At 41.8% G+C, this 27,539-nt stretch overlaps 1 protein-coding gene and 1 pseudogene across 2 annotated transcripts in view; both read right to left on the bottom strand.

The window, feature by feature from the left end:
- The window catches only part of FRAS1 (Fraser extracellular matrix complex subunit 1), a 464,864-nt gene that overhangs the window by 45,653 nt on the left and 391,672 nt on the right, over positions 1-27,539 (bottom strand). For both annotated transcript variants that reach the window (XM_067736345.1, XM_067736344.1), the window contains exons 48-58: positions 23,660-23,784; positions 23,235-23,375; positions 21,390-21,617; positions 18,034-18,147; positions 16,164-16,314; positions 14,434-14,593; positions 12,204-12,372; positions 9,022-9,268; positions 7,430-7,774; positions 5,729-5,889; positions 5,012-5,159 (exon numbers count right to left, since the gene is read on the bottom strand). In XM_067736345.1, coding sequence (XP_067592446.1) covers positions 5,012-5,159; positions 5,729-5,889; positions 7,430-7,774; positions 9,022-9,268; positions 12,204-12,372; positions 14,434-14,593; positions 16,164-16,314; positions 18,034-18,147; positions 21,390-21,617; positions 23,235-23,375; positions 23,660-23,784 — 1,989 coding nt within the window. The remainder of the gene's footprint in view (positions 1-5,011; positions 5,160-5,728; positions 5,890-7,429; positions 7,775-9,021; positions 9,269-12,203; positions 12,373-14,433; positions 14,594-16,163; positions 16,315-18,033; positions 18,148-21,389; positions 21,618-23,234; positions 23,376-23,659; positions 23,785-27,539) is intronic.
- On the bottom strand, positions 18,477-19,533 carry LOC137223214 (pre-mRNA-splicing factor SPF27 pseudogene; annotated as a pseudogene).

Below are 27,539 nucleotides of genomic sequence, written 5' to 3'. Positions count from 1 at the left end.
ATGACCTTGCATGAGGACAAGAAGGAAGCTTGTTGCCAGGTAAAAAGCAACACAAGCAAGAAAGCTTTTCTACTCATGGCAGATTTTATCTAATGCTTTGGATTGATTTTTCTTGCTGGTCTGACAGGCATCAAGTTGGAGGTGAGTTAAAAGCTAAGTGGTAATGTTTGGGTTTTGTCATGTATTAATCAACCCCAGATTCCTCTTGAGATGTAAGACTCCTTTCCCTCTATGTAACATGTATTAACCTTTACTCCTATGCCTATCTGCTTAAAAAAAAAAAAAGGAAAAGAAAAGAAAAGAAAGCAGTGGGTAAACACTCCTCATGATTGCTTTCTGGGAAAAGTCCTGCTTTTAAGGAGCCCCCAGTTCAGTGGGAGACAAGCAGAGCCAATGGACAGGCAATGGGTGGGTTTGGAGACATTTATCTGCATGGGGTTATGGCATACAAAGGGCCCAGCCCGGGTCAGGCATTGTGTTAAGGGCTTCCATACACATCATTTCTCATCCTCTTCTTGACAACCCTGCAAGGCACTGCAGTCTCTACAGGAAGTAGGGGTGCCGTCCGTGGGGTGTCATTTCTGCCTGACTGCAGAACCCCTTCGCTTTCCACATGGATGAGGTATATGAATGGGAAATGGAAACCACTCTGTGAAGGCTTATGGGTTCGCAGTGGGTATCATGCACTATTGTCAACACCTCTCTGAGAAAATCAATTTGTAGTTATCTTCTTATTTGTGTAAGTCTTGTGTTTTGAAATACATTTCAGGACTCTGCTCTATACTACTCAGTAACCCAAGTGCTGGGCACCAGTCTTAGGCATGGAAACTGTCAACCAACGCTGTTCCCCGCTAATCTTCTTAGTAACTGACAAAGTGAGTGCAGACACCAACTGCCTGGAATGCAGTGGCCTCTTTATTGGTGATGGTTAAGTCTGAGGTTTAGGAAAAATCCCGGCTCTGGTTCTTTGAGTTAATGAGTAGGTGGGACACAGTTACATACATACACAGGGGTGCGGTGCAGCAGCGGCTACAAGGCCTTTCTTGCCTTGCTCAGCAGTCTTCAGGGCAACACCAAAGTCTAATTCCAGGTATCAGAGCAGAAGACAAAGGTGAAAACAGAAAATGTTCTGAGATGAGCTACTTAGATGATTTAAGGGCCTGAAATCAGCCCGGTGGAGTAAGATAAAAGGCGCTAAGGTCACTTTGAAAGGCTGGAAGCTGACTCTATAAGGATCTTGAGTGACATTAAGCATTGTTACATAGAGCGGCAGTGGCCAGCTAAAACTGCAAAATGAAAAGTCAGCATGGTAGAGCATAAAACCAGAAGGCTGGACTCGCACAGAATAGACCTGGGCTTTAACTCTCACTCCCTCACATCCTCTCTGTGTGATTTTAAGTTATTTAACCTCAATTTCACAAGTTGGAGAGGATTAGAGGTAAAGTAATTAGAGATCTTTCTACCCTAGAATGTGCACATTGAAGGGACTCAACGAAAGCCATCAGTTACTGGGAAGGATAACCAACAGAGATAATTGGTGAACACTGCAATGGGTTACTGAAATAGATTTGCAGATTCCTTTCTCTGTGATAAATATCTTGAATGAATATATATTGTTGTAGTCTTCCTGAAAGGTGATATTTTATTTAACATATTCATTTTCTAAGTTTGCAACCCTAATGCCCGTCAATAGAATGCAAGGATAATCTAAATGGAATCTTCTATGTTGATCAGAGTGCAATGAAGTTTGTGTGTGTTACTGGAGTCCCACTGGCAAGTGTGTCAAATTACAGGTGCATCAGGAAGAAAAGAAATTAACATGTAATAAAATCTACTACGTGCCAGGTACTATGGTAGGTATTTTCACATATTTTAACTAATTTAATCCTTACAACAATCTTATCGGAGGCTCAGTAACCTTAGCCACTGAGCAAGGAAGTGGTGGGCGGGGATTATATTTCAGGATTTCTGACTTTCCATTCACTTTCCACTTCATCAGAAGGGAATTAACTATCCTTTCATGTAAAAGAATAAGAAGCCTTTCCAAGAATAAAAAGAATAAATGAATTTCCCTTTTTCTTCTTTTTTAACTTCTTTAAGGAAAAAAAAGTCCCACATATTCTCCAACTGCACCAAATAGAACCTAGTGCAAAGAGTATGAACTTGGAGCCAAAAGTCCTAGAATGCACGCCGGTTCCTCCATTTACTAGACTTTGGGTGTATGTTTACTTCCCTGATTCTCAGTCTCCTTAGCCACAAAATAGAAATAAGAGTAAAACGACGGGATTATGAGAAAATGAGATAATGTTTAATAGATGACTCTGTAAACTCTGAGGTAACATGCAACATAAAACAGTATAATTGTTATTATCTTGTTCATGGTTAAAAAGTTACCATTTTGTGAATCATAAACCTAAATATAAAACTTAGAACTACGAAACTTCCAGAAGTGGACATAGGAGAAAATCTTTGTAACCTTGGCTTAGGCAAAGATTTCTTACATACAACACCGAAAGCACAATCTGTAACAGAAATATCGATAAATGGGAACACTTAAAAGTAAAAAACGCTTGCTCTTCAAAAGATATTGTTAAGAGAACAAAAACAAGCAACAGATTGGGATAAAATATTTGCAAAAAACCAAATCTTTGTCCAGAATCTACAGCAATGCAGTAATAGAGGAGAAAACCCAACTTAAAAAATAGGGAAAATATTTGAAAAATACTCTGTCAAAAAGATACATGGATGGCAAGTAATCACCTGAAAAGAGAGCAATGTCATTAGTCGTTCACTACACACCTACTGGAATAACTAAAAAGCCCCACAAAAACCTGATGTGGTTCTCATACAACGCTGGAGGTAATGCAAAGTAGTTACAACCATTTTGGAAAACAGGCTGGCTCTTTCTAATAATGTTAAACGAACACTTACCCATATGACCCAGCAGCCCCACTCCTAAGTATTGACTCCAGAGAAATGAAAACCTATATTCACACCAGAAACTACTCAGCAATAAAGGGAATGAACACTCATATTTACAATAACATGGAAGACTCTCAAATGCAGTGTTCTAAGTGAAAGAAGCGAGATTCAAGGTGCTATTACATGATTCCATTTCTATGACATTCTGGAAATGGCAAAACTTCAGGGACAGAAAACAGCTCAATAGTTGCCAGAGCTTGGGATGGGGAGAGGTTGACTACAAAGGGACACGAGAGAATTTTGTAGGATGCTGGAACGGTTCAACATCTTGATTGTGGTGGTGGGTGAATTTTAACTTATGTAAGTTAGACCTCAATAAACCTAAGTCTAAAATAACATACTACTTTGGATATATGCAAATATATAACAAAAAACTGGTTAAAATAGTTGTCTTCAGGGAGGGGAGCTGGAAGGTTTGGAGCCAGGGGTAGAAGGAAGACAATTTTCATAGTATACCTTTTTTGCTGTTTGCTCTTTTTACTACATAAATGAATAGGTTATTTAAATACAAAAAATTAAAGCTTGCCCTGCTGGGCTGCCAGTTCCTTCTTTGGTGACGCTGTAGTCACTGAAGAGTTTAATCATGGACTCTCTATTCATCACCAGGGATGCTGACGAGGGTCCTCCTGCTTGAGGTGAAAGTTGAACTTGATCTTCTCCACCCAACTCTAGAATCTGACAATTCCAGATTTCATCAGTTCTTCCCCTGAAGAACTGGGGAAGTCCTATCCTGGTCATCCTCTTGTTGCTTAGGTCAGTTCTTCAGTGGGGACTCATATTTTTGTACAGGTACTTGTGTCTATTCATTCCTGCACATCACCCATAAGACGGCCAGTATTAGTTTCCTCAAACAAAAATCACACCACTCCTCTGCTCAGAAGCATCTGCTGCTCCCCTTTACCTACAAATTCCTGACGTTGGAACATAAGACCTCTTAGAACTTGTCTCCAACCTGTCTTTCCATTTCATTTTCTTCCATTCACCTCCTGCCAGGCTCAAAGCAAAAGTAAGCATCTCACTGTTCTCCAAATATGTGTCTTTCAAAATTTTATACCTTATGTATACTATAGCTCTCCATTTAACAAAGTTTTATTTTATTATCCATTAGATAAACTAACTCCTACCACACCTGAAGACTCTGTTTAAATATCACCTCCTTTGTGAAATCTTCTATGATTCTTGCACGCATAGTTACTGTTCAGTCCCTTCTGCCCCTACACTACTGGATTTATCACACTATTAAGTCATTTATCATAATATATTATTTTTTTTCTATCTAAGAATCTGATCCCCTAACTAGACCTTGAGCTTCTTGAAGACACAACTCAACCAGGCATACCTGGTTGCACTTCACTTTGCAGATACTATGTTTTTTACAAATTGAAGATTTGTGGCAACCCTGCCTTGAACAAGTCTATCAGGGCCATTTTTCCAACCGCATTTGCTCACTTTGTGTCTCTGTGTTACAGGTTGGTAACTCTCCCAATATATCAAACTTTTTCATTATTATTGTATCTGTTATGGTGATTGTGATCAGTGATCTTTGACGTTACTACTGCAAAAAGATTATGATTTGCTGAAGGCTCAGATGATAATTAGCACTTTTTAGCAACAAAATGTTTTAAATAAGGTATGCACATTGTTTTTTAGACATAATGCTATTGCACACTTAATAGACTACAGTATAATGTAAACTTTTATATACACTGGGAAACTAACAAATTCATCTGACTTGCCTTATTGCAATGTTCACTTTAATGTGGTGGCCTGGAACTGAACCTGGAATATCTCTAAAGTATGCCATACATCGTTTTGTGCCTCGCAGATGCCAGAAACATGAATGACTGTTTCTGTCCCATATTTCTATGTAAAACTGTGCGTGTGCATGTACTCATGTACACACACACACACACACACACACACATTTCTTGAATGAAAATGTGAATGAGTTCCAATGTCATATACATGGATGTTAAGGAAAAAATAGAAATCTGGCCTGAACCACCAGCTGGCATCCCCAATCTCTTACCGTCCTGGAATGTGTCATTAATTGCAATGACAGCCTGGAAGGGTTTGGTCAGTTCGGCCCCTTGTGCTGAGCTGAGGAAAACCACAAATGTCTCCAGCCCTTCAATCACAGGATATTGAGTGTCATCCAAGATGGTCAAGGTGCAATACTAGAAGAGAAATCAGGATGTTAACTAGACTTACTGTGGTGTTCATTTCACAATATATACAAATATTGAATCATTATGTTGTACACCTGAATCTAATATAACGTTATATGTCAATTATACCTTTAACTTTTAAAAAATTAAATTTTTTTTCTAATTAAAAAAGAGAGGGAAAATCAAAGCAAATCTTAAAGGATGTTCACCAGCCAGCACTCATTTGCCTTTGGGAGATTAGGGCAAAGGTGACAATTTGCCTTTCTTCGGTGGTCTTAAAGTAAATTTTTTAAATCCATAAAATGATCATCTCTGTATCACATACCGTAGGTGTTTTGTTTCTAGATATTTGCATCGATCTAGTGCAGTTTCTATCCTAAATCCATGGTGCTGGATATTAGATGCTGAAAATGTCACTTGGAGAGTTTGTCGAAGATCTCTCTAAGTTTGTTCTTTGTGTTTTTGAAGAATGGGAAGATCATAATATTTCGGTATTTTATGGTCCTCCAGAGAGTTTGGAGAACAGACTAAAGACAACATGATCAGACCCATCTGGCCTTTGACCTCTGTATGCGCACCTGCTCAGTGACACCTGGCCCAAAGTCCACCTTCCTAGAGCTGGGAACGTAGTCAACTCCTGGAGTGGCAGAAGCTGGGTCCGAGGGCCGCGTTGCACACCAGACAGACGTGAGGGTGGAAAGGTCAGTCCCGTGGCGGATAACTGGGATCTTCACTGTGCCTGAATTGAGAGTCATACATTTCAGTGGTCAACCCGGAACCGGAAAATGGGTGCGGTTTTCAGAACGATGTCCTCCCTCACAGCAGCGGCAGCTTCAGCCTGCAAGCTTGCCTAGTCCCCCTTCAGTGACGCTCCTGTGCTCCCTCCGAGGGAGGCTCAGAGGCGTCACCATCCCTCTTTGTACTGACATTAAGATCAAGAGCAGACCTGAAGGAGGGCCTCAGGGAGGTGGTGCTGGAAAGACAGCCCTTAGGGGAAAGTGGTTTTGTGGCTTCAAGGAGGAGACTGTTCACAGGAGAAGAACAATGGACCGAGGAGAGGCGGGTCCACTGAAAAACATCTCAAGTCTATTTAGGGAGAAGAAACTCAGAGACTAGGGCCTCAGGGACGAGCTAGAAAATAACCAGTTAAGGAAAAACCAGCTAGGGGACTCTATGGAGCCTGGAGCTGAATGTTCCTGATTAAATGTTCCTAACTGGGTGATTTTCCTATCTTATCTGAGTGGTGCACACATCATTACTTAAACCATACGTGCTTATTGCTTATCTTAGGAAGAAGCGCATCTTCTGGTCGCTGTGACAACATACTTTGTAGGGTCCTAATGATACATGACTAAATTTCTAGCTGTTTTCACAATCAAGGTCAGAGAAAAGCTACATGACAAGCCCACCAATCATATTTCTCCAGCCAATAAGCTGAGAGGTGACAAGCAGTCATGGCTGGGCATTTGGTGTACGGGAAAGGAAACATGGTATAATAGAAAGGTCTGGGTTCTTATCCAGCTCTTCCATATTAGCTGGTCTTTGATGATTTATTTAATCTCTCTGGGACTCCATTTGCTTTTATATATAAATGAGAATGAATGGAATGCACATGGCATGGTGGCTGGCATTCAGTAAGTGCTCCAAAATATTAGTTTTTACTATCCCTCAGAATTTCACTTTCAAAGAGATGCAAGGTCTTGATCAGGGGGCTCAGATCAGCAGACACTCAGCACATCTGCTGCCTCTTTTGCAGGATGTCTGACAGCAGCACGCAGAAGACTTTGAGATCCTTGTGGAGCCCAAAGAGGGAAGAGGCCTGGGTGGAAGAAATCTGCCCACTGACTGCCTTGGGCTGTTATATGAACAAGAAAGTTCCATTTGTTAAGACACTGAAACTTTGCATTTATTTGTTTTGGCAGCTAGCAGTACACTAAATAATTTACCTCCATCCTCAACAGGTCACATTCCCCTCCTTCACAAGCCAAAATGCTTAGCACCACGCCCTCCCTCTGGACCACAGAGGTCAGCCAGTGAACTCTAAGCCAGATTCCTCCCTGCCATCAGTAACCAGAGCAAGACAAGTGGATGGAACTCCCTATTCTTCACTACCTTCCATTCTTGGTCTTGATGCCTAGTAGTACCTGCCTCAGACTGACAACGGTGTCACTGAGGAATGGCATTCTCATGTCCTAAGGGCATTCTCAAAACTAAGAGGAAATTGTTCAAGGAAGGGATCAGGGGATGGATGAGGGAACCCCAGAGATGCTCTCCATTACCTGCATCCTCGCTGACAGTAAAAGCCGTGTTGCCCAGGGACACAGTAGAGGCATCATTGGGACCAGTAATGAGCACCTTGGCCGCCGCCACACTTCCGATGCGGGCGTTACCGGAAGCATCTGCCAGGGCAATCTCAAACTCTTCTTCCTCTTCATACTCGCTGTCATCAATGAGCATGACATCGCAGGTGGACGTGGTGACGCCACGCCCGAATATCACACGACTCTCAGCAGACATCCCTCTAGATTTAAAATCAGAGCCCGATTCTAGAGCATACAGGCTACTTCCCATAGCTGACTTAGGGACCGTGTAGCAAATTGCAGATACAATGCTGCTTGAATCCCCTGAAATACAAATGGCAAGAAAACCAAAGCATTTGAATGAGCACTTCTCAGATTTTGAAATCTCTGGTAATTTGACAGGCTTGATCCTCTCTGACATATTCCATATTCTGTTCAAACTCTGACATGAAACCTTCCTGCTTTGCAGTTTCTTAAGCCTGTGGTATAAACCACTTGAGGACCTAATATACCCCAGATACTTCACCCAACAACTTGAAATGGATTTCCTATTCTGTGAATTTTGTGCTCTGTTAATTCACAAGACTCATTGCCCACCATCTAAGACCACAGCGGGTGGAGAGATAAGAGACATATTTGGTACTTTAAGCAGCAAAGTAATTGTGTCCTGAAGGTAGTGCTATGAGCACAGTTCACTGCCTTTCTGAATAAACTTCTGCACTTTAATTCCCAGGGAGAAATAAGCTTGTTTAAAAAGAGGAAGACAAAACAAAATAAACCCCAGCTCCCTGAACAAATGACTTTACTTATTAGTGTTGCCACTTCCCTGGGTGACAGCCTGTTTGGGCTTGGCTGGCTGGCCCAGAGCAATCAACGGGGCTTGCTTGTAATCCGAGGGGCATTGCCAAGGGTTGGTGCTCTCTGCAGTGTCTGTCACACTAACATGCAGTCAGCAGATGCAACAAAATACCCGACGTCATCACTTACAGTCATGTTGTGGCTTTGAGTGGGGATTTAATTTCCATGTGTTTTATAAAGTCTCAATATTGCACAATCATAAATCCATACAATCTCTGTTTTGATTTCCACCCCTGCAGAATTGCCCTTTATTTCTCACACACAGTTTATTTCTCATCTGAGCTCTACGTGGGACACTCACGTAGGAACACCTTTAAACACATTTTCTGTCTTCCAAGAACTAAGAGAGGAAGCCAGTTCTTACAAATTGTAACTACCCTCCTTGACCAAGGCTACTAAATATTTATGGATTGGGTGATTGATTAAAAATCCCAGGTTCATGAGTCATTTGCAAAGCCAAATATAACTAGTCTTTTGGTCCCATTTAAGAATAAATGGGAGCACTAACAACCTGAACTGAGATGAGAAGCCTTCTGATAGTACTCACCGTGGGTAGGATAGTTATTAGGATTTCTGGAGATTTAAATGAGTTAATACACATGAAATACTTCCGTGTATGAGTTAATATGGAACCTGAGCACGTGGCACATAAAAGAGACTCAAGAAATGTTAGCTATTATTATAGCTCCTTGTCACCTTTGGCACCAACAGACCTTTTCTTTCAATAGGTGCAAATAGAAAGCCAGCGCTCTCGTTGACCCGGTAGGTCTTCTTATCAAACTCTAATGTGGGCTCGTCCTCAGTGTCATCGATAATGACCTTCGCCTGGGTGAACTCCCCCAGTAGGGCATATGCTGGCATGCTGAGCTCCACAGTGAAACTCTCGACGTTCTCAAACACGTCGTCGTCGTTGATGACGATGGTGCAGGACTTGGTGTCCTCTCGCTCATCAAATTGCACCTGTCACAAAGGAAACAACAAGGAGTTAAGCTGTGCCTCAGATTTCCCTGCTCTACACTCCCCAAGAGCATACGGGAAGAGAGGACCCAAGTCCAGTGGGCAAAACACTGAATGAAACAGCTGGTTCTTCTAGCCCCTACTTCCTGCTGTATCACCTCTTCCCATTCTTCCTCCGTACGCTGGGGCTGATTTACTGTATAGGGACGTGGAGGGCAAAGATGTCTCCCACCACGTGGTGACTGTAGAAAAACATATAGATAACTCTTTGTATTCTGTTTTATTAACTCACTTGGGATAGCACGAGTCATTTGATTACTCAGTTCCCCTTCTATTTGTGGCAAGTTTAACTGGAAAGATCTTTGAAACTGGAGTGTGCAGTTCTGGCCTCAAGTCCTGGTTCTGTTACTTCCAAGCTAGGTTAGGCTATGAAACTTTACAAACATCAGATTCCTCATCGGTTAAATAACAATAATATACCTATTTCACATACTTACTGGCGGGACTAGATGAGACAACGTATAATGAAGGCACTCAGTATACTTTAAAGCATGGAACAAATACAAGATATTATTTATTATCATCACCATATTACTTGTATAGTCAAAATTGACACAGAATCTCAGTGTACTGAATACCGGAGTTTGAATTCAGAGAAAGTTACATTGTGAACAAGCCAGTCTGAATTTTAACTTTACCATTAAATCTTTTGCCATTAAGATGTGCTAGACCCATAATGTGAATTAATTTAGCCTGGTATAAAATAGAGAAATTAATTTATATGCATACAATTGTGAACTTATATGGATTTATTCTGGTTTTACTTTGTCTTCAAAAAAAGATGAGGCTAAAACCTTCAAATGGAACCAGAGCTATGGATCAGTCTGAAACTGAGTGGACAGGCAATGGACCTGGACTGCACTTTGTGTAACTGAGATAGCTAAAATGTGTAAACATTAGTCCTAAACCTCTAGGGCCACACAAACCTGAAAAACATGGAATTTTCATCAACAGAAAATTACTATTGCACATGTAATCAACTAATCAAATTAAGTTTTATTACGCTCCACATTTTAAAATGCTCCCAACTAAATGAAACACTCATAGGTCTCTGTTTAGTTCTAGAACACACTGCCTTTTGTCTCTCCCTAAAAACCACAAGTATGTGCTCTTTTTTATTATTTTGCTAGAAGACTCCTTAGCTTATCTGATCTATTCCAATTCCTCATTTAAATTTGACATAAATTAGACGTTTGGGATTAAAGTATACACACTACTATATATAAAATAGATAACCAACAAGGACCTACTGTATAGCACAGGGAACTATACTCAATATCTTGTTATATACATATATATATATATATCTTATAACTCTACTCAATACTCAATCTGAAAAAGAATATATATATGTGTATATATATATATATATATATATATCACTTTGCTGTACACCTGAAACTAACACAACATTGTAAATCAACTACATTTCAATAAAAGTTTAAAAAAATACATTTTTTTTTTTTTTTTTTTTTTTGTGGTACATGGGCCTCTCACTGCTCTGGCCTCTCCTGCTGCAGAGCACAGGCTCCGGATGCGCAGGCTCAGCGGCCATGGCTCACGGGCCCAGCCGCTTCGCGGCACGTGGGATCCTCCCGGACCGGGGCACAAACCCGTGTCCCCTGCATCGGCAGGGAGACTCTCAACCACGGCGCCACCAGGGAAGCCCAAAAAAATACATTTGACATGAGGCTTTAGCTTAGTCCAGCTGACATGCCTCAAAGAGAGAGTCCACTCCTCTTTACAGAGATTTATTATGCCATAAGAATAATGAAACTACTTTGAAAAAACATTTAATAAATACCTAATAAGTACCAGGTATTGTGCAATACTTGAATCTGACACATACAGGGCATCCTGCCCTAAAGGAGTTTGCTATTTATACAGTAGGTCCTTTCTCTTTTGCTTTCACTCTCTCTTTTTTCTCTTTCATTCACACTCTGGTGCTAATTACCACTGCTGTAACATAGAGATGTGCAAACATGTGTGTGTGTGTGTGTGTGTGTGTGTGTGTGTGTGTGTGTCTACCCCAGAACTCCTCTCTGCACTCTCCTACCAACCCATAAAGCTGTCAACTTATTGTCTCTAAGGCAACTCACACTCAACATGTCCAAAGCAGAGCCAGGACCACACCCTCACCAGACCTGTTCCTCCTTGGTGTCCCCCCCAGCCAGGGACATCATCATTCATCTCTCCCTTCTGTCTCACTATCTAATCCACTGCTGAATCTTGTCAATTCTTACTGGTCTGTTGAATCCACCCACTTGTCTCCACCTTCACTTTATTTATTTATTTTTTTTACTGAAGGCTAGTTGATTTACAACGTTGTGTTAGTTGCAGGTGTACAGCAAAGTGATTCAGTTATACGTACATATATATCTATTTTTTCAGATTCCTTTCCCTTATAGGTTATTACAAAATATTGATTATAGTTCCTTGTGCTATACAGTAGGTCCTTGCTGAGTATCTAATTTATATATAATGTGTATAGGCTCCCATCATCTCTCATGGATCCTGTTCCAAGAACTCCCCAACTAGTCTCCCTACCCTTCAGGTAAAGGGTGGTAGAGAGGAAGGGTTAGGATACCAAAGGCTGCGTGTACAACATGGTGCCTTGGAGACTTTTCTTGATCGTGAAGCAAAATGTAAAGACTGAGAAGCTGGACAGCAGTTAAAACTGCAGTGGAGATTAGACAGACTGTGAAGAAGAAAGCACTGTGGGAAGGCAACATAGAACAGTGACTTGAGGAAGGGTGCTGATGGGCAGAGAGCTGGTGTAAAGAAGTGGGGACGTGCCACAGTTGCCGACAGCCACGTCTCAGCCCTGGCTGCAGCCCACTGGCAATTCAGGAGTCAGAGGCCCCCCACACCCACCTACCTGGCCGGCATACTCCACGTAGTCCTGCTGTCCAGGCTGGGAGCTGACCCTGGAGCTGGAGCTGGCGGTGCCTTGCTCTGTGTGACACAGGACAATGGCGTACTGGTTTAGGTTCCCAGTCCTCTGCACTGTGATGCTGACTGACCCCGCTTTCTCACTGACATTGTAGCTGGAAGCACACAAAAAGGCAATCTCTGAAATTCTGAAAGGGCTGTGAAGGATCTACATGCTTAATGCCTGTCTCTTCTGGTTGGTTACTGGTGTCAGACAGTTCCGAGAAGAGGCAGTTTGGTTCCTTTAAGAAGTCAGGTTGTAAGTTGAGGGAATGCGTTCACCTGGGACAGTCACAGAATCAGGTGACCAAGGAAGCTGTGGATGCAGAATGATATCTGCCCCGTTTTCAGAGAGAGTTGAAAGATGGTCAGCACATAAGAGCTATGCACTCCATATTTCAGAACACAAAGAAATAATTTCTCCCAAGTGTGGTAGAGTGATTAGAATAGGTCAGTGAGTTCCTGCGGAAGAAAGCTGCTTGGAAGCCAATTAATGACTTGGTTCAGGTGGGGAGTGACTGGGCCAGATCTCCAGGAAGTGTTTAAAGGAGCCAGGGCAGTGCCAGAGGTAAGAAAATGAGAACTGGGCCAAGGTGAGAAAAGTGTCTAGGCAAATGGAGCTTTATGACAATGGGGGAGTGACAAGGTGCTATAGGCTGAAAGTGTCCCCCTCCAAATTCATATGTTGAAACCCTAATCCCATCTGTGACAATATTAGAGATGGGGCCTTTGGAGGGTGATTATGTCATTAGGGTGGAGCCCTCATGAATGGGATTAGTGCCCTTGTAAAAGAGAGCTCCATCTTCCTTCTGCCATGTGAGGTTACAGCAAGAACTCAACTCTCTATGGATCATGAAGCAGGCCCTCACTGGACACTGAATCTGCTGGCATCCCAATCTTGGACTTCTTAGCCTCTAGGACTGTGAGAAATAACTTATTATTATAATTATTGAAAAAAGCCACAAGCAAGTGAGGCCTGAGCTGGGCTTTGTTTTTCATCACTGAGTATGGCTATTGGACTTTGGCTTGGGTCTTATTGCTGTGAGGCTTGCAGGCAAAGTGCCTCTGAGAGGTTAGTCTTCAATGCCAGCTTGGGGACCCTCCGTATTGTTTAGTCCATTAAACATTAGAGGGTTGTCCAGAAAACATCATCAGTTTTATTTGGTGCATTTAATTTTGAAGGAGTTACAAGTAAGAGGTAAATAACAGCAAAGTGTTTTATATATATATATGTGTGTGTATGTGTATATATATATATATGTGTGTATGTGTATATATATATATTGATTCTAATTTTCCACTAATTCTCCAAGTGTGTGTAATAGTAGAATAGCCTACATCTGGGGTGCTTAAAATCAAGTTTGCATGTTTTCCTCCCAAGTCCCAATTTTCATTTAAATTATCATGAGGTTGGTTTCTTAGAATAGTGAGTCTCAAATGTAGATTTAAAGAATTATTTCCCCTACAAAAATTATAATCCTTGTTATAATCTAATCTATAAAATCAGCACCGTGCTTTACCAATTGGTGACTGACTCTCTGTTTGCCTCTTAACTCCCCAGCAGACTACAAAATCATCTTGAAGAGCTGTCTATATTAAGCTATGAATCCTTCCCTAAAGATATACGATTCTGTGAACACCAAAAGAGCTAGGGGGAGAATGGGAGCTTGAGAACAGGGAGAATGTAGACAGAAGGCAAAGACTTCGTTACTGTGGGCCAGTGATTATTTTTCTGAATGCTTATTGCTTTCCCTGTCAGTTCTGCTGGATTATCTTTTAAACTTGAAGACAGGAGGACAAATACTTTCAGGAGAAGAAGTAAAGCACAAGGCTTAAGGTCACTGGACTTAAATCCTGGTTTTACTGCTTATTAGTTACGTGATTTCAGATAAGTTACTTAACCTATTTCTGTCTCTGTTGCTTTGTTGTTGTGGAGGCAACAATAGTACTCATCTCATAACTGCAAGTATTAAACAAGATGACATATGTCAAGTACCTGTTACAGTGCCTTGTACATACAGTATTCAAGAAATATTTGGTGTAACTATGATTTTTATTCTTGTTATCACCCCACCATCATCATTGGATGATTAGAGCTGACCCACAGGGTGTTTCATCCTTACTTCCTCTGCTTTCCTGATTCATTTCTCAAGAATGAACACCAATCACGCTTGTACCTGTTATGTTTAAAGCTGATGAGGGACCACTGGATATGGAAGATATTGTCGCTGACCACATTGGGTTTACTGTCTCTCACCAGAAACTGAAAACTATCCATCATCTCATGGATCTTCTCCTCATGCAACACATAACGAATCAACCCCAGGTTCACGTCCTCTGTGAGAAAAAAGACACTGAATTAACCCGGGGATGTAAAGACAGCCTCACAGATTCCTACTGACACACCCAGTTTTATTCTTCTAATGGGTTATAGACAAAACTTACTGTCCCAAGAACAAAAAGGGATAGTAAGTAGTGTTAAAAATAAATGTTTCTGCCGGATTTTAAAATAAGATCCTGTATAACAAAAGACCCATCTTTATGTATAGAAGTACCCTTATGCTGTTGTAAAATGAGAATCCCAGGGTTTTGGCAAAAAAGCACTTTAATAAATGTCTATGGAATGTGAAATGCAAATCTTAGAGCCAACAGAGAAGTCTTTGAGAGAAGTCTGCTGTGCATATATGCTCACACCCACCCCTACTTCTTTCAAAATAAACGTTCTTTGGGAGGTATGTGCTACCAAGAAAAGCTGGGGTTGGCTTAAAACAGCCCCCACACAAGGCACAGATAAAATGTGGCTAGGAGAGAACAAAAGATTGAGGACGGGGAGAAAAAGGAAATATGGCACATAAATTGTAAGATGCAGTTGTACAACGACCGATCCCAATCAGGTGCATCCTCAAAAGAAGTCTAGAAGGGCTTCCCTGGTGGCGCAGTGGTTGGGAGTCCGCCTGCCGATGCAGGGGACGCGGGTTCGTGCCCTGGTCTGGGAAGATCCCACATGCCGTGGAGCGCCTAGGCCCGTGAGCCATGGCCGCTGAGCCTGCGCGTCCGGAACCTGTGCTCCGCAGCGGGAGAGGCCACAACAGTGAGAGTCCCGCGTACCGCAAAAAAAAAAAAAAAAAAAAGAATAAGTCTAGAAGACTGCGAAAAGCTTATAAGCAACTAAAATACAAAATGGTCTGCTTGATGTGATTCCAAACAGGAAACTATTTCTGTTGAACAATCTACCCATGTTGATTTTTTTTTCTTTGCTGAAGACTTAAAAAAAAAATCTATAACGCTTAGAGATAAAAAGTAAACCACAGGGCTTCCCTGGTGGCGCAGTGGTTGAGAGTCCGCCTGCCGATGCAGGGGACGCGGGTTCATGCCCTGGTCCAGGAAGATCCCACATGCCGCGGAGCGGCTGGGCCCGTGAGCCATGGCCGCTGAGCCCGCGTGTCCGGAGCCTGTGCTCCGCAACGGGAGAGGCCACAGCAGTGAGAGGTCTGCGTACCGCAAAATAGAAAAAAAAAAAAAAAAAAGTAAACCACAAAGGGTCACAGATCTTTCATAAAGTCTGGTGGTTATTTCTGTTTTGAAAGAAAACCCAGGAGTATCATGTGATTCTTTCCAGAAAACTTGGCCAAACCTAAAGCAATTTGGGAGCTGAGGAAGCCTGGTAAAGATAAACTTTTTCTTTCTTCCTTTTTTTTTTTTTTGCCATTAATTCAGAGTAACAGGGAAAAAAAATCAGGAGAAGTAAAATTCCAAAGTTGGGTGGTTAGACACTGAAAGATCTATTTGTTTGTAAATAGGTTACTTGGGGGTAAGTAGCTGGCAGTAGTTGTGGGAAAGATCAGGGAAGTAAGGAGAGTGGTGTCAGAAGAGACCTCTCCCACCTCTCAGCTCTAAGAGTGCCCACCCTGTGTGAAAGTAGCAGCAGCTCTTCCAGGCTGCAGCTTATTCTCCATGTGGCCATGCTCAGGGCCTGTGGTTATCTCGTAGACAAGCTGCAGGTCTTCTGTGTCTGGGTCCATGGTCAGCAGTTCCTTCTTGGTGATCAAGTTGGTTGCCTGGAATAGAAATCCGTTACATTTAATTCCTGAGATGGGAATAAAGCAGGAACAAGACCCTCTGACTCAGATTTAATTCAGCTCAACAATGATTTACTAAGTGCATTTATTGCCTGGTAAACTTTGTCGGGATTGAAGAGGTTATGAGGATAGAAACCATCCCAGCCTCTGCCCTTGATGTTCACACTTTATTGGGAAAGAAAGGCTTATGAGCAAGGTAACTGTGGCAAGAGCTGTAATGGGATATACGAAAAGAGTGCTACCCACTTTTGGGGAGGAGCGATTACGGAAATCCATCTGGACTATGGAAAAGGGGCTTTGAGGTGGTGGGATTTGAGTGTGGCCTTGAAAGAAGGTTGGAACTTCGAAAGAATGATACACTACAGGGAAGATGGCCACTTTATACCTTATAGAAGTTGATTACAATGCTTGAAATTGAGTAAGATAAATATATGATATCCCAATATTGCCCAAATATACTGGCTAAATTTTGATTCACTCATTTATTCACCCAACAAATATTTAGTAAGAGTAAAGGTTTGAGAGGAAAAAAAGGGGTGGTCAACAGCATTAAGTGTGACTAGACCTAGTAAAATAAGGGCATGTAAGTGACCTTTGGATTTGGTGAAATTGGTGACTTGGGTCATTGGTAAATTTGATAAGAGTCACGGCAGTAGGGTAAGAGTTGAAGGTAGAAGACCCGTTGGAGAGTGCCAAGAAGAGAACAGGATGGTTCTGAGTATTGAGAAAAATATCACACAGGGCATAAGCGGAATCTGTTCTAATTTTGTTTCATATATTTAAAAATTCTCAATGAGTTCAGTGGAAAGCTATAGCCTCACAGCTACATATACAACCAACAAATCAGCAACATGGAGAAGAGAAAATCCACGTCCTGGAGGGAATACCACACACAAAAGTCTTTCCAATCTGAACTGAAGAACTGTGTGTGTTTGGGTGGGGATGGGGATTTAACGCTTGACAGGTTACCAGGTGAGAATTACGACATGTCTTAACATGACCAAACTGAGAGTTAGGAAAAGGAGAAAAAAATTTAAATTTCTAGAATTCCTCTGAGGATACTTACCTACAAAAAAACTCACTTCCTTCTCATCTGTGGCATATTCCAGATGTTTCTCAAAATCCACCCTTCCCTTCTTCTAGTTAACAAACTTTTAACCGAGCACCTAGCCACCCAGCTAGACACTCCCATGCAACAGATAGGGCCATAGGGCCAATTTCTTGTCAAAAGAATATGAGTGCAATGATGTGTTTAATTTCTGCACCACTTGCTTAAAATGAAGTTCCTTGCCCTCTACTTTTCTGTTTTCCTCTTCCCATGGGCTGGAATACTGAGGAATAGCTGAAGAGGTTTGGCTATGCTCTCAGTAGCAACAACCCAGTGATGGCAGAAGAATAAGATAGAAGGAACATGCGTCTCTGAATGGTCATGTGGAGCCTTAGCCTCCCCACTTCTGTACTTTATGTGAGAAAAAAGATCTCTATCTTGTTTGAGCTACTATATTTTGGGGTCATTTTGTAAGAATATCTTAAACTGTAATACAATTCGAACCAAACTCATGGAGCTCAGCAATCTTAACAAATCAGCTCACTTATGGAGGGATAAACATGAGTTGAACAAGAGTTCTGTTCATATTGTCATGAATAGGATCGAGCCCAAGTCAGTTAATGTGTCTGTGGCAGGTGGAAAGGCCTTACCTTGCCATCCATGTACTCCAGCCACTGGAGCCCCAGGTTGGTAACAATTCTAGGGGTGCTATCATCTACTGGGAGGATGTCTACCCAGAACTGCTGAGGTGCTGCTGTCATGATCTGTGGTGAAAGCAACAAAGGAAACATCATTCACACATATCTGAAATACGTCAGGTCTAGGACCTACAAAGGCTGGGACCCCTGAAATCTGTTGACACTTCAAAATGGGCAACTGAGCAAGTTTCCATCGCTTATCACCACTTGGCATGAGGCTTCAGGGAGAATGTTGATGGATAAAGTAGAAACAATATAAGAACTCTTGCTGGAATTTCACCTGCTATGGAAGTTGGTTTTCACACACCTATGCTTTCTTTAGTTGAGTTTAATACTGCCCTGAGGTGAAACAATAAACAAAATATTTCCCTTTCAATAACTTGTTAAAATTTTCATGATTTTTCTTCCACCATGTTGAAATTTTTTATTTTGCTGAAATGTACAAACAGTGTATAACAGTCCACATTCTATGCTTTCTAAACATTTAACCACTGATGATTTCCATAAGATGCTGTTGTTTTTCACAGTTCAGATGTCTGATCATCTGTGAAAGCCCAACATGCCTTCCTTTCTACCCACCAGATTAGTCTTTTTCAGAAGTCTTGCCGTATGTTTTCTTTGTTTGCCTCTCCATGTTGCTGCTTCATTTGAAAGAGTTCATTTTCTAATTGTACAATAGTTCTTTCAATCTCATAATTCTTACTGACCAGGGATACCCAAGTTGACTCCATTTCTCTTCATTTAGATCCAGCTGCGAGTTGCATGTTCTTTCGCTGCCAGTTTAAGTCTTGAATATGTTTCCTTAACTTCTGGAGCTCTTTCTGTGCATGTTCAATCATATGAACTAGATTTTCATTATACACTTTCCAGGCACTGCATCCATGCTGTGACATTAGTTCCAGATTCTCAATTCGAACCGCTTGATGCTCTAACTGGGCCATAGAATTGTTTATGCATTCTTGCCACGCAGTAATGTCATTTTTCTGACCCGAGGAAGGGGCTGGAAGTTCATATCGTTTCATACTGAGCAATTCCATTGGTTGTCGAGCAGCCAATCTTTCAAATTCATTTCTCATTATGTTGGTTTCAAGAGTGGAATAATCCGGGGCTCTCAGGTGGCTCAGGTACTTCTTGGTAGGTCGGTATCTGCGTGTTTCCTCCTCCACCAATGCCGCAGCCGCTTCCCGCACACCAGGCGCTTCATAACCTTGGTCAAAATACGTCAGCGCATCCACCACAACCCCTCCGGCCTCCAAACCCGTACCCGCCATTCTTAGGTTCGCCAGAGTCTTCCGAGTCTGCGCCGGCTCAGGTTCACTTAAATACTCCTGCGCCCGACGCTAACGTAATGACGTCACCTGCTCATCAGCTTTGGCGCCTGCTAAATTAATTCTGAAGGCGCGCTCGCTAGAAATTACCCGGCCATTTTGTTTTGGTCGGAATTCTCATGATTTTCATAATCAAAATGTTAACGTCGGGCTTCCCTGGTGGCGCAGTGATTGGGAGTCCGCTTGCCAATGCAGGGACACGGGTTCGTGCCCCGGTCCGGGAAAATCCCACATGCTTGCGTACCGCAAAAAAAAAAAAAAAAAAAAAAAAAAAGTTTATGTCAAAGTCTCTAGGTAGGATTCTGTCAGATGTGAAAAGATGTTTCATGGGAAGAGATTTCCTTTTGTTTTTCTTTCCTTTTTTTTGAGAGAGAGCTGTCTACATGGGGAAAGGGGGCAGAAGAAATCAAGAATAAAAGTGTTTGTGGGAATAATACAAAGAAATTTCGGTGTATAACTTCATTCTCACACAGATACACACGCATACATTCAAACATACATGGGGAGTCTGATCCAGCACCTCCCTGTTTCTGAGCAGATACAGCAAGCTGGCATACAGGACAGCAAGATGCTGGTGTTTCAATCTTCTACAACCCTCCTTCTAGATAATTTCCATTTTCAAAATGACACGGTCCCTCTGGAGATCTGCTGTGACCTTTTATGTTTATCATAGAGGTGACCCTCTTGCTGATTAATTCCTAAATCTTTTTTCTCTTCTGAAAATCAAACTAACTGGGGAGCAGTTACGGTTTGGGAGAGGGAAAATGAACGTGATGACCTGCCAGGTGGAGAGGCAGTGCAGGTGCTGAAATGGCAGGGAAATCCCAGGAGCCATCCCACTGACACCTTGGCCAACTGAGAATGATCTTCTCACGGGCTGTTTGTTTCTAAAGCATGCCAGAGGATCTGTCAGGAAAAGAATCATTCATCATCAAAGTAGGGAAAAAAAACTCTGCAGGCCTAAGAAGTTGACCCCTTGGTTATCCTGGAAATAAACAGCAGGGTGTGATAACATGCTCGCTAAAACTGCTTCTGCTGAGTCAGATAGCTGTGTGAGATGCAAGGGTTTCCATGAGTCCACCTTTCTCCAGAGTTGCAGTTATTCCCAGGGGAGGGTTATGATACTGCAAGAAATCTTCTAAAAATGAGTTAAAATGGTGGGGAAGGTAGTGGGAGGGGGCTCTTAGTTTCCTGAACATCTGAATGTTAGAAGGAAGCAATTCTCCTAAGGAAGAAAAGCTTAACAGCTTCATGACCTCAAAAGAAAATCATCTTCACCTGTTTCACAAGCTGGTCCTAAAATGGTAACAATGATGATGATTACAGCCACAGTTTATCAGATATTTCCTATGTTTCCTGTGTAAGGTACTGGGCTACATGCTCCATGTGTATCAGGAGGGTAGATATCATCCCCATTTTACAGACAGGGAAGCTGAGGCTTAGAAAGGTTAAATGACTTACAGAGACACTCAATTAGTAAGTGACAGAGGTAGAATTTAAATCAGTGTCTTTTGGACGCAAAAGCCGTACTCTTGACTGTAATTCTTCATGAGATAGAGAAACTCTGGCTGGCTCAGGAGACAATCTGGAACCATGTGATATTATTGAAAAACCAGATGAAAGAAAAATGAAAGGAATAAAGGGTGAGTGAAAAGGAAGAGGAGAAATAATAGCGGTGATAATAACAATACCTATCATTTACTTGAGCACTCACTCTTTGCCAACAGTGTTAAGCCCTTTATATGGATTACCTCCGTTGATCCTTAGGCTAATTGAAGCTGGTGATCATTCCTGTGTCCATTTTACAGATGAAAAGCTGAGGCTTAGAGAAGGTAAGTAATTTGCCCAAGGCCCAATTAGTATGTGACAGAACCAAAACTCAAACAATGTTATCCTTGGTCTAAAAAGGCCATGTTCTGCCTCCAGACAGCCTCTGGCATGCTTTGCTGTGCCTCCCTCTCCACGGTCTTCGCCCCTCACCTCTTTTCCTCCTTCCTCAATAATAAAGAAGGGATTCGTCCTGTCAGCAACGGTGAAGGTGAACCAGTCTTTGAGGGAGTTGCTGCCGTCGTGGCTGTAGCGGACCCGGTTCTGATAGACGTCCTCCATGGTGAAGGTGGAGGTGTGCTGGAAGGGCTGCCCGTTGGTGGTTCGCTCAATGGTGCCATGGCGCGGGGGCTGCACGATCATGAATGTGACAGACTCGGCCTGTCAAGGAGGCAAAAGGCAAGAGAAGAAGGGAGTTCTGTAACAGAAGCCAGAGGTGTGAGTAATGGCCACAGGCGGTCAAGGGCAGCCAAACCTAAAGACATTTATAAAACAAAGATTGCATTTTCTTTATAGATACCAAAAATCAAGCTAAGGAGAGAAATTATATTGGTTTCTATAATCGAACTTATATTCTGGTGCCTTCCGTTTTAAGATGACGTTTAAATTTGCCCATTAAGGGTTATAGGGGAAAACCTGAATTTTTAACCTTTTGGATGATTAAGAACTAGACCTTTTAAAATTACTCATTTCCTTTCCATTCACCCTCCCCCCAACCCACATACACTTTTCCAAAACTCTTATATATAGAATCTCATATGCATCAGAACAGAAGCAAATTTCCCATTTCCAATGGCTGCTTCCAGGGTGACATGCAGAAGGAAAAATAAAGAGGTAGAAAACCCTGCTCAGGACTCTCCAATGATTTCCCACCAACTTGGAATAAAATACAGAGGCCTGACCTGGGCCAAGAAGGCCCTCTGTGACCTGGTCCCACGGTTCTTCTCTGGCCTCATCCTTCTGTCCTGTTTGCTCACTGGGGTCCAGACTCTTGGCTGCTGTGTCGCAACTCAAATGTTCCAAGCACACTTGACTACAGGGCCTTTGCCCTCCTGATTCCTCTGCCTGGAAAGGGCTTCTCCCAGGAAACTGCATAGCCTGCTCTTTCTCTTCCTGTCTCTTCCTGTCTCAGAGAAACGTTCTCTGACCACTCTGCTTGAAACAGCACACCCATCAATCACTATTGCTTTTGTCTCTTTATTTTTATTCCTAGCACTTATCATATCTGACATGATATTCTACGTTCTTTCATTCTTTATGGTCTGTCCCCCTAACCAAAGGTTGTAAACTCCCTAAGGCTGGAACTTTGATCTGTTTTATTCACAGCGCTGTCTTTAGCATCTAGAGCAGACCTTGGAACTTAGCGGGTAATAAATATTTGCTGAAAGAATGAATAAATAAATGAACGCATGCTGGCACGGGGAAGGGCATACATAGAACTAATTAATAAGTGCGTGGTACTCTTAATGGAAGCTAGATCATACCAGCATGTTAGATACTTTAATTAGAAAGCATTAGGAGAGGGAGAGTTTAGTCCCTACATGCCCTATTTGACTGTGTAAAGCCTGGCTCTTTGAGAATGCTCAATTTGCAATAATTAGTTGTCACGCACTGAAGTCTCAGTAAAGGAGGTAAAAGTGTATAGGTGAAGGAATTCCTTGTTCACTAATAGTAATAAAAACACTATCTGAAATGTCATCTACCTAATTTTCTGTGGATCATAACAAAAATCAGCATGTTAAAATGATTGTTGCACGTAATCATAGGAAAGAATAAATGTATTTAGGGTTTCAGAAAGGGTTGAAAAACAACTTGATTTCAAATGTATTTAGTTTCTCTTCTCCAGCAGGCCATGGTATGTTCTAGTTTTTAATCCTTCAAGGATGCTTGCACTACACTCACCATCCCACCCCACCCTCAGAATGCACTGTCGCAAAGCAATAGATGCCACTAGATCAGCCTCTCATTCGGCCGGACAACCCAGGGGAGGACTCTTACCTCTGTGTCTGCATCTACCGCCTTGAGCTCAAACTCTGTGATGGTCTTCCTCACACCTTCCTGTACCCGCATCCCCAAGTTCTGTACAACGGGCAGCGAGTCATCCACAGGGCGAAGAGTAATGTGGAAAGTCTGAGTCACCTACATGGCAGAAGAGTGCAGGTGGGTCACCTGTCCCCAGCACCCACCCGAGGAGAAGGTAGGCGCTCTCTGCATTCCCTTTCACACCATTCCTGGCATGACTGACCAGCTAGGAACCCAGAAGTGAGTTCTCTCTGGCAAGATAGAGTTCTCTTTGCCTCTGTCCTGGACTGAGAGCAGAGGGGAATGAAGCTCTCACGGCACCGGTGGCTCAGCACCCTCCAATCAAAGAGGATGGCGCTGCATCAATACCCATCGAGGAGGGAAGCAAGTTCCTCACCCACCTCGTTGACTCCATCGGAGAGCGTAAAACTGAAGGCATCCGAATGCGTCTCGGTCTCACTGGAGTGGATATACTGAACGCGTCCTGAAGTGAGGTCAGCTTGAGTAAAGGAACTAATCTGGATACCTAGCAAAAGAAGACGACAGAACCAGAGAAAGGGTGTCAAGAGGCTAGCCATCCCTCTCGGGTGAGGGAAATGGCACACTCACCAGAGAGAGCCCTTTGTAGTTTTCTTATAGCATTGACGTGCTGCCCTCTGAGACCTTGGGTTAGAGTTGCTTGTGTGTTTTTTCCCTACAACAGCATATGTTCTGTGGGAGCACATGCTAACTCAATTATCTAGGCTTCTACTATGTGCCAAGGTAACCGCAGGTGCTCAATAAATGTTATTCTCCTTTCTCTTGGGGTTTATGTATGCAGGTCAAATCTGTGAAAGGTAGAGCCGTTGCCTTATTCCCCAAACTCCTCGCTCTTAAGTTTTATATTCTCCCATAGCCTCGTAGTCCTTTCTGAAAACCTGCCCTAATTTTTTTTTTTTTTTTTTTTTTTTTGCGGTACGGGGGCCTCTCACTGCTGTGGCCTCTCCCGTTGCGGAGCACAGGCTCCAGACGCACAGGCCCAGCGGCCATGGCTCACGGGCCCAGCCGCTCCGTGGCATGTGGGATCCTCCCGGACCGGGACACGAACCCGCGTCCCCTGCATCGGCAGGCGGATTCTCAACCACTGCACCACCAGGGAAGCCCTGCCCTAATTTTTAATATTGTGTGATGGCTTAGCATTTAAACACTGGAGTCATAGGGCTTGGCTAAACAGCCTTGTTTTTGTCACTAGTGAACCATCCCCGGCACCCATAATGTCCTTGGATATTCTTCAAGGTCCCTTTCACTCTTGGATCTATGATTCTAGCTTCTCATATACCACTCTGGCCAGGCTGGAAGTAACAAAGCTTACTGCATGAATTTGAGGTTTGAGCAATCATTCTTTCTCAACTCTAAAATGACCTAGAAAACCAGTGTCTTTTAATAACATGATACAGAGAAAACTTGTTAATTTTTTTCAGAGTCATTCTAAAAGTAAAAAAAAAAAAAAAAAATCTGAAGTGATGTGATTTTTAAATAATGCCAAAGTATCCCACTAATGAATAATATCTCTATGTTTTCAAATGCCCAACAATATTTAGCAAAACAACCTAGAATTCTTGCTTCTATCTTAGGGCTTCTGGGGTCCATCCTCTGGTGGCAGCCAAGACTGAAACAAAATCATATCCTTTAGTCCCTCAGCACAAATTCTCTCTTTCTGATTCTGGGTGTTACAGTAGTCCTCTATTTAATCTAGTCCTTTGCTTTGGTCCTGAAATTCATTTGCTGCTTCCTGGGATTTATTATTTGTCATTGTTAATCCTGGCAAAACCATTTAGTCTTTTCTGTAAAAAAAAACAAAGAGATTCTCCTTTGACTATTTTACATTTAACTGTGACATCAATATCACGGCTTTATCTTAAAAATAAAACACATCAACCAGCGTGGTTTATATTTGCAGCTCTCTTTATCATCTGAAATTTGTCACCCAGATAAAATAGTCTCCTGAATATTAGGGTGTTCATTTTTTGATGAGGCATTTTATATTTATGTTCGTGCTTGTTACATCAGCTCTAGACAGGCAAAAAATGTAGCTCCCCCGACCCCTATCTTACAGTTTTGTCTTGTGGTTCTGGACAGAAATCCATACCATTGTTTAAAAATTTAATAACTTCAGACTGGCTGCACTGAGAAATTTAAACCTATTCCCCTGCTGTGAATCCACTCTCACAGCTCATGGGGAAATACGTGTGTGGATTCTCACAGTCAACTGGTCACCTAACTCACTGTTCCCCTTATGAGAGTCTAAGACTGATTAAGAAAGGTGGTAGAACTCATTAGTTAAGTGGGCAGAAAAAAGTTAACATACTTAGGAGGCCTATAGCTGCCATCAGAAATGCCAGCTTGCAAGATGGGCTCTCAGCTTCTGTCTAGGAACATGGAATTTTGGTATGTTCTAGACGAAGGATGCCTACACTCTAACTGATAAGAGGGACTCTCTGCGCCTCGATTATTTGTACAATTTGGTTTATGCTGAACACTTGCTTTCCTTCTGCGATTCTACAATTTTGGTTTGTACTAGGTAGAGGGTGCCCATGTAACCAGTCCCCCAATAAAAACCTTGAGCACTGGGAAAAAAAGAAAAAGAAAGGTGGTAGATCTTCCTTCCTCTTGGGAAGGCAGTGCTGGGATTGATCTTTTTATTTTTTAACATTTTTTTATTGAGGGGAAATTGACATATAATAAATTATACATATTTAAAGTGTTTTTATTTCATTATCTTTGGTACATCCATGAAACCATCACGTAAGTCAAAATAGGAATGTATCCATTACCCCAAAAGTTTTTAACTGACACTCTGTAATCCTTCCATCCTTCCCTTTCTTGTGCCCTACCCCATCCCAAAGAAGCAAATGAATTGTCATCTGTCATTATAGGTTAGTTGGTATTTTCTCTAACTTTTTATAAATAGAATCATACAGTACATACTATTTTATGCATTTCTTGCACTTAGCATAATTGTTTTTGAGTTATCCATATTGAAGCATGTATTAATAGTTCATTCCTTTTCATTGCCAAGTAGTATTCCATTGGATGGTTATAGCATAGATTGTTTATCCATTTACCTGTTCATGGACATTTAGGTTATTTCCAGTTTGGGGCTATTACAAATAAGGCTGCTATGATCACTTATGCACAAGTCTTTGTCTGGACATAAGTTTTCATTCTTCCTGGGTAAATCTCTAAGAGTGGGAGGGTGGGAATATACGTAAGGTGTATGCTTAACTTTTTAGGAAACTGCCAGACTATTTTACAAAGTGGTAGTAATGTTTTCATTCCCACGAGCAGTGCATGAGAGCTCTGGGCTTGATCTTAGTGGGTCTTTCCCAATTCAATGTAGCAAACATTGAGTACCTACCATGTGCAGAACACTGTTTCAGGTTTGCTTATATAGACTTTTATCTCAACAGCTCTGGGAGGTCAAGTTGGCATTATTTTTCTAGATTATGATACTAATAAAATTAGGAAAGAAATGTGACCTATCTGAGGTCACACAGCTAATAAGAGAGCAGTGCTGAGACCGGAACTCAAGGTTGTCCACCTCCACAGTTTAGGCCTGCTGGGAGTACTTTTTTTTTTCTTACGTGATTACATGTTGAAATGACACACACACACATATACACACACACACACACATATATATGTATGTATATATATACATACATATATATATATTGTATTCTGTTAGGAGTACTTTTTGTAAAACTTATCTAGCTTTTCTGGGCTAGACAAGGAGCCTCTTGGATTTCACCCTTATCCTTTAATTTTTTTTTCAATATAAAAGGGATCCATGTCCATTAAAGAAAATGTGAAAAACACAGGAAAGTAGTAAAGAATCACAATACCACTCATAGTTCTACCACTGAAATACCATTATAATTTTTTTGAATTGAATCATAGAATAATTTTTTGACTATAACCTTTTTCTTGTCTGAAATATTGATTTTGATGGGGTATTTAATATTATCATTTAAGTGATATCCATAATTTAGTGCAGGAGGGTAACAAGTGGCATTATAAGGTAAGCTTCAAGAGGACAAGATTTTGTTGTTTCTTCACCAATGCGCACCTAGAATAGTGCCCGGCACACAGTAGGTTCTCAAAACATATATGGTGAATGAATTTAGTTCATCCACTACACTTAATATCTAAGAGGTCCTATTAAGCACAGATTTTCAATCTCTGTACACTTAAAAAAATTTGTTTAAGCTGTTGCTAATTGGGTATTGGAAGACTTTAGTT

This window comes from Pseudorca crassidens, chromosome 4 (genome assembly GCF_039906515.1).
Source record: "Pseudorca crassidens isolate mPseCra1 chromosome 4, mPseCra1.hap1, whole genome shotgun sequence".
Classification (NCBI taxonomy): domain Eukaryota; kingdom Metazoa; phylum Chordata; class Mammalia; order Artiodactyla; family Delphinidae; genus Pseudorca; species Pseudorca crassidens.
The sequence above is the reverse complement of the archived record's forward strand: the minus strand, read 5'-3'. Positions and strand labels throughout refer to the sequence as shown.